General features: G+C 39.4%; 1 protein-coding gene across 1 annotated transcript; it reads left to right on the forward strand.

The window, feature by feature from the left end:
- The first annotated feature begins 91 nt into the window (after positions 1-91).
- Positions 92-7,357, forward strand: LOC128782577 (uncharacterized). Its single transcript, XM_053932982.1, has 2 exons — positions 92-3,370; positions 3,432-7,357. The coding sequence occupies exon 1, from the start codon at positions 692-694 to the stop codon at positions 1,934-1,936; it is 1,245 nt and encodes a 414-aa protein (XP_053788957.1). The 5' UTR covers positions 92-691; the 3' UTR covers positions 1,937-3,370; positions 3,432-7,357.
- Positions 7,358-7,363: the final 6 nt, after the last annotated feature.

Below are 7,363 nucleotides of genomic sequence, written 5' to 3' on the forward strand. Positions count from 1 at the left end.
CCCTCAGAAATCTGGGAGTTCCCTCAGAAATCTGGGAATTTCCTCATTGCTACCAGCAGGGACTGAATTCCACCGCCATAATTCCCTTCTCCCGCCCAAAATGCCCTCAGAAATCGGGGAATTCCCTCAGAAATTTGGGAATTCCTTCAGGAATTTGGGAATTCTCAACAGAAATCTGGGAATTCCCTCAGGAATTTGGGAATTTCCTCAGAAATTTGGGAATTTCCTCATTGCTACCAGCAGGGACTGAATTCCACCGCCATATTTCCCTTTTCCCACCCAAAATTCCCTCAGGAATTTGGGAATTCCCTCAGAAATTTGGGAATTCCTTCAGGAATTTGGGAATTCTCAACAGAAATCTGGGAATTCCCTCAGGAATTTGGGAATTCCCTCAGAAATTTGGGAATTCCCTCAGAAATCTGGGAATTCCCTCAGAAATCTGGGAATTTCCTCACTGCTACCAGCAGGGACTGAATTCCGACACCATCCTCCCCTTTTCCCCCCCAAAATTCCCTCAGAAATCTGGGAATTCCCTCAGAAATTCAGGAATTTCCTCATTGCTACCAGCAGGGACTGAATTCCACCACCATATTTCCCTTTTCCCACCCAAAATGCCCTCAGAAATCTGGGAATTCCTTCAGAAATTTTGGAATTCCCTCAGAAATCTAGGAATTCCCTCAGAAATTTGGGAATGCCCTCAGAAATCTGGGAATTTCCTCAGAAATTTGGGAATTCGCTCATAAATCCAGGAATTCCCTCAGAAATTTGGGAATTTCCTCATTGCTACCAGCAGGGACTGAATTCCGACCCCATCCGCCCCTTTTCCCGCCTGGAATTCCCTCAGGAATCCGGGAATTCCCTCAGAAATTTGGGAATTCCTTCAGGAATTTGGGAATTCTCAACAGAAATCTGGGAATTCCCTCAGGAATTTGGGAATTTCCTCAGAAATTTGGGAATTTCCTCATTGCTACCAGCAGGGACTGAATTCCACCGCCATATTTCCCTTTTCCCACCCAAAATGCCCTCAGAAATCTGGGAATTCCCTCAGGAATCTGGGAATTCCCTCAGAAATTTGGGAATTCGCTCATATATCCAGGAATTCCCTCAGAAATTTGGAAATTCCCTCAGAAATCCGGGAATTTGCTCAGAAATTTGGAAATTCCCTCAGAAATCCAGGAATTTGCTCAGAAATTTGGGATTTCCCCCTCAGAATTCTGGAAATTCCATCATCCCTCAGAAATCTGGGAATTTCCTCATAAAACCAGGATTTCCCTCAGAAATTTGGGATTTCCCCCTCCAGAAATTTGGGAATTCCCTCCGGAATTTGGGATTTCCCCCTCAGAAATCTGTGTATTCCCTCAGAAATCTGGGAATTTCCTCAGAAATCTGGGTATTCTCTCAGAAATTTGGGAATTCTCTCAGGAATTTGGGATTTCTGCCTCAGGAATTCGGGAATTCCTTCAGAAATTTGGGATTTCCCCCTCAAAAATATGGGATTTCTGCCTCAGAAATCTGGGAATTCCCTCAGAAATTTGGGATTTCCGCCTCAGAAATCTGGGAATTCCTTCAGAAATTCAGTATTTCCCCCTCGGAATTCCCTCAGGAATTTGGGAATTCCCTCATCACTCAGGAATTTGGGATTTCCCCCTCAGAATTCTGGGAATTCCCCCTCAGAATTCTGGGAATTCCCCCTCAGAAATTTGGGAATTTCCTCAGAAATTTGGGATTTCTGCCTCAGAAATTTGGGAATTCCCTCATAAATCCAGGAATTCCCTCAGAAATTTGGGAATTCCCTCACAAATTTGTGAATTCCCTCATCCCTCAGAAATTTGGGGATTCCCTCATAAATCTGGGAATTCCTTCAGAAATTTGGGAATTCCCCCTCAGAATTCTGGGAATTCCCTCATCCCTCAGAAATTTGGGGATTCCCTCATAAACCCAGGAATTTCTTCAGAAATTTGGGAATTCCCTCCGGAATTTGGGGTTTCCCCCTCAGAAATCTGGGCATTTCCTCAGAAATTTGGGATTTCCCTCAGAAATTTGGGAATTCCTTCATATATCCAGGAATTCCCTCAGAAATTCAGTATTTCCCCCTCAGAATTCCAGGAATTCCCTCAGGAATTTGGAAATTCCCTCATCCGTCAGAAATTTGGGAATTCCCTCTGGAATTTAGGATTTCCCCCTCAGAAATTTGGGATTTCCCCCTCAGAATTCTGGGAATTCCCTCATCCCTCAGAAATTTGGGGATTCCCTCATAAACCCAGGAATTCCTTCAGAAATTTGGGAATTCCCTCCGGAATTTGGGGTTTCTGCCTGAGAAATCTGGGAATTTCCTCAGAAATTTGGGAATTCCTTCAGAAATTTGGGATTTCTGCCTCAGGAATTTGGGATTTCCCCCTCAGGAATTTGGGATTTCCGCCTGAGAAATTTGGGAATTCCCCCTCAGAAATTTGGGATTTCCTTCAGAAATTTGGGATTTCTGCCTCAGGAATTCGGGAATTCCTTCAGAAATTTGGGATTTCCCACTCAAAAATTTGGGATTTCTGCCTCAGAAATCTGGGAATTCCCTCATAAATCCAGGAATCCCCTCAGAAATTTGGGAATTCTGCCTGAGAAATTTGGGAATTCCCCCTCAGAAATTTGGGATTTCTGCCTCAGGAATTCGGGAATTCCTTCAGAAATTTGGGATTTCCCCCTCAGAAATTTGGAATTTCTGCCTCAGAAATCTGGGAATTCCCTCAGAAATTTGGGATTTCCTCCTCAGAATTTCGAGAATTCCCTCAGGAGTTTGGGATTTCCCCCTCAGAAATTTGGGAATTCCCTCAGGAATTTGGGAGTTTGAATTTTAAAAATTCCCATTTTCCCCGTTTTTCACCCCCGTGGCCTTGGGAAAAGTGGAAATTTTCTCCTCGGCTTCCGCCGCCGCTTTGGGACCAAAGATTTTCCCGATTTTCCCAAAAATCCCCCAAAAATGGGGCTGGGCTGAACTTTTGGGGCCGTTTGGACCGGGAAAAATAAAAATAAAAAAAACCCCAAAAAACCCTAAAAATGCAAATTCCTCGCGTCCTGTAAGCAAAGAGTGGGAAAATCCCCAAAAATTTGGATTTTGAAAACCACAAGAATTTTTAGGGCCAATTTTTGGATTGAAAATTCCCCAAAATTTTGAATTTTGCAAACCAAGAGAGGTTTTGGGACCGATTTTGGGGACAAAAATTTGAATTTTCAAAACCAAACTTGAATTTTTAGAGCCATTTTGGGGACAAAAATGCCCAAAAATTTGGATTTTGAAAACTACAAGAATTTTTAGGGCCAATGTTTGGGTTGAAAATTCCCCAAAATTTGAATTTTGAAAACCAAGAGAGATTTTAGGGTCGATTTTGGGATGAAAATTCCCCAAAAATTGATTTTTGAAAACTTACAAGAATTTTTAGGGACATTTTTTGATTGAAAATTCCCAAAAATTTGAATTTTGTAAAACCAAGAGAGTTTTTAGGGCCAATTTTGGGGAAAAAATTCCCAAAAAATTTGAATTTTGAAAACTACAAGAATTTTTAGGGCCAATTTTTGGATTGAAAATTCCCAAAAATTTGAATTTTGAAAACCAAGAGAGATTTTAGGGTCGATTTGGGGACAAAAATGTGAAATTTGAAAACCAAGAGAGGTTTTAGGGCCAATTTTTGGATTGAAAATTCCCCAAAATTTTGAATTTTGCAAACCACGAGAGGTTTTAGGGTCGATTTTGAGACAAAAATTCCCCAAAAATTTGAATTTTGAAAACCAAGAGAGGTTTTGGGACCGATTTTGGGGACAAAAATGTGAATTTTCAAAACCAAGAGAATTTTAAGGGCCAATTTTGGGAAAAAAATTGCCAAAAAATTTGAATTTTCAAAACCAAAATTGAATTTTTAGGGCCAATTTTGGGACAAAAATTGCCAAAAAATTTGAATTTTGCAAACCACAAGAATTTTTAGGGCCAATTTTTGGATTGAAAATTCCCCAAAATTTGAATTTTGAAAACCAAGAGAGGTTTTAGGGCTGATTTTGGGGACAAAAATGTGAATTTTCAAAACCAAGAGAATTTTTAGGGCCAATTTTGGGACAAAAATTGCCAAAAATTTGAGTTTTCAAAACCAAAATTGAATTTTTAGGGCCAATTTTGGGACAAAAATTGCCAAAAAATTTGAATTTTGCAAACCACAAGAATTTTTAGGGCCAATTTTTGGATTGAAAATTCCCCAAAATTTTGAATTTTGCAAACCAAGAGAGATTTTAGGGTCGATTTGGGGACAAAAATTTGAATTTTGAAAACCAAGAGAATTTTTAGGGCCAATTTTGGGACAAAAATTGCCAAAAATTTGAGTTTTCAAAACCAAAATTGAATTTTTAGAGCCATTTTAGGGACAAAAATGCCCAAAAATTTGAATTTTGAAAACTACAAGAATTTTTAGGGCCAATTTTTGGATTGAAAATTCCCAAAAATTTGAATTTTGCAAACCAAGAGAGATTTTAGGGTCGATTTGGGGACACAAATTTGAATTTTGAAAACCAAGAGAATTTTTAGGGCCAATTTTGGGACAAAAATTGCCAAAAATTTGAGTTTTCAAAACCAAAATTGAATTTTTAGAGCCATTTTAGGGACAAAAATGCCCAAAAATTTGGATTTTGAAAACTACAAGAATTTTTAGGGCCAATTTTTGGATTGAAAATTCCCAAAAAATTTGAATTTTGAAAAACCAAGAGAGATTTTAGGGTCGATTTGGGGACAAAAATGTGAAATTTGAAAACCAAGAGAGATTTTAGGGCCAATTTTGGGGAGAAAATTTTGCATTTTCAATACCACGAGAGTTTTTAGGGCCGTTTTTTTTTGGGACAAAAATTCCCAAATTCCTTCCAAATGTTGCAATTTTTGGGCTGAATGGATTTTCCAGCAGCTGGAAAAACTGGGGGACAATTCCCAAACTTCGATCCCAATCTTTGAACCCAAACTTTGTCCCCAAAATTTGATCCCAAACTTCGATCCCAATCTTTGCTCTCAAAATTTGACCCCAAACCTTAGCCCCAGAATTTGATCCCCATTTTTTCCCAAACTTCGTCCCCAAAATTTGATCCCAAACTTCGACCCCAAACTTTGCTCTCAAAATTTGACCCCAAACCTTAACCCCAGAATTTGATCCCCATTTTTTCCCAATCTTTGACCCCAAACATTGATCCCAAAATTTGATCTCGATTTTTTCCCAATCTTTGATCCCAAACTTTGACCCCAAACTTTGATCCCAAACTTTGACCCCGAATTTTGATCCCAATCTTTGACCCCAAAATTTGATCCCAAACTTTGCTATCAAAATTTGATCCCAAATTTTGACCCCAAACTTTGACCTCAATCTTTGACCCCAAACCTTAACCCCAAACTTTGATCCCAAAATTTGACCCCAAACTTCGACCCCAAATTTTAATCCCAAACTTTAACCCCAAACTTTGACCACTATTTTTTCCCAAACTTCGTCCCCAAAATTTGATCCCAAACTTCGATCCCAATCTTTGCTCTCAAAATTTGACCCCAAACCTTAACCCCAGAATTTGATCCCCATTTTTTCCCAATCTTTGACCCCAAACTTCGATCCCAAACTTTGATCTCGATTTTTGTTCCCAAACTTTGATCACAAACTTTGACCCCAAACTTTGATCCCAATCTTTGACCCCAAACTTTGATCCCAATCATTGACCCCAAACTTTGCTATCAAAATCTGATCCCAAATTTTGACCCCAAACTTTGACCCCAATCTTTGACCCCAAACCTTAACCCCAAACTTTGATCCCAAACTTTGACCCCAAACTTCGACCCCAAATTTTAATCCCAAACTTTGATCCCAAACTTTACTCTCAAACTTCAACCCTAAATTTCAATCCCAAACTTTGACCCCAAACTTCAACCTCAAATTTTGACCTCAAACTTCAACCCCAAACTTTCACCCCAAACTTCCATCCCCATTTTTTCCCAAACTTTGACCCCAAAAATTGACCCCAAATTTTAATCCCAAATTTTGACCCTGAAATTCAATCCCAAACTTTGACCCCAAACACTGACAACAAATTTCGATCCCAAACTTTGACCCCAAAACTTGACCCCAAACTTCAATCCCTAATTTTAATCCCAAACTTTACTCTCAAACTCCAATCCTAAATTTCAATCCAAAACTTTGACCCCAAATTTCGACCCCAAACTTCAACCTCAAATTTCGACCCCAAACTTTCACCCCAAACTTTCACCCCAAACTTCCAGCCCCATTTTTTCCCAAACTTTGACACAAAATTTTAATCCCAAATTTTGACCCTGAAATTCAATCCCAAACTTTAACCCCAAACTTCAACCCCTAATTTTGACCCCAAACTTTGATCCCAAATTTTGACCACAAACTTCAATCCCTAATTTTGATCCCAAACGTTAATCCCAAACTTCGACCCTAAATTTTGTCCCCAAACTTTCACCCCAAACTTCCATCCCCATTTTTTCCCAAACTTTGACCTCAAACTTTGACCCAAAATTTTAATCCCAAATTTTGACCCCAAAATTTGACCCCAAATTTCAATCCCAAACTTTCACCCCAAAATTTGACCCCAAACTTCGACCCCAAATTTTAATCCCAAACTTTACTCTCAAACTTCAACCCTAAATTTCAATCCCAAACTTTGACCCCAAACTTCAACCCCAAATTTTGACCCCAAACTTCGACCCCAAACTTTCACCCCAAATTTCCATCCCCATTTTTTCCCAAACTTTGACCCCAAAAATTGACCCCAAATTTTAATCCCAAATTTTGACCCTGAAATTTGATCCCAAACTTTGACCCCAAACATTGACCACAAATTTCGATCCCAAACTTTGACCCCAAACTTTCACCCCAAACTTCCAGCCCCATTTTTTCCCAAACTTTGACCCAAAATTTTAATCCCAAATTTTGACCCTGAAATTTGATCCCAAATTTTGACCCCAAACTTCAACCCCTAATTTTGACCCCAAACTTTGACCACAAATTTCGATCCCAAACTTTGACCCCAAAATTTGACCCCAAATTTTAATCCCAAACTTTACTCTCAAACTTCAACCCTAAATTTCAATCCCAAACTTTGACCCCAAACTTTGACCCAAAATTTTAATCCCAAACTTTGACCCTGAAATTCGATCCCAAACTTTAACCCCAAACTTCAACCCCTAATTTGGACCCCAAACTTTGATCCCAAACTTTGACCCCAAACTTCAATCCCAAATTTCGATCCCAAACTTCAACCCCAACCTTCGATCCTGATTTTTCCCCCAGTACAAATTTCCCCAGCCCAAACCTCGCGGCTTTTTCCCATTTTCCCA

The sequence above is a fragment of the Vidua chalybeata genome (assembly GCF_026979565.1).
Source record: "Vidua chalybeata isolate OUT-0048 chromosome 3 unlocalized genomic scaffold, bVidCha1 merged haplotype SUPER_3_unloc_1, whole genome shotgun sequence".
NCBI lineage: Eukaryota > Metazoa > Chordata > Aves > Passeriformes > Viduidae > Vidua > Vidua chalybeata.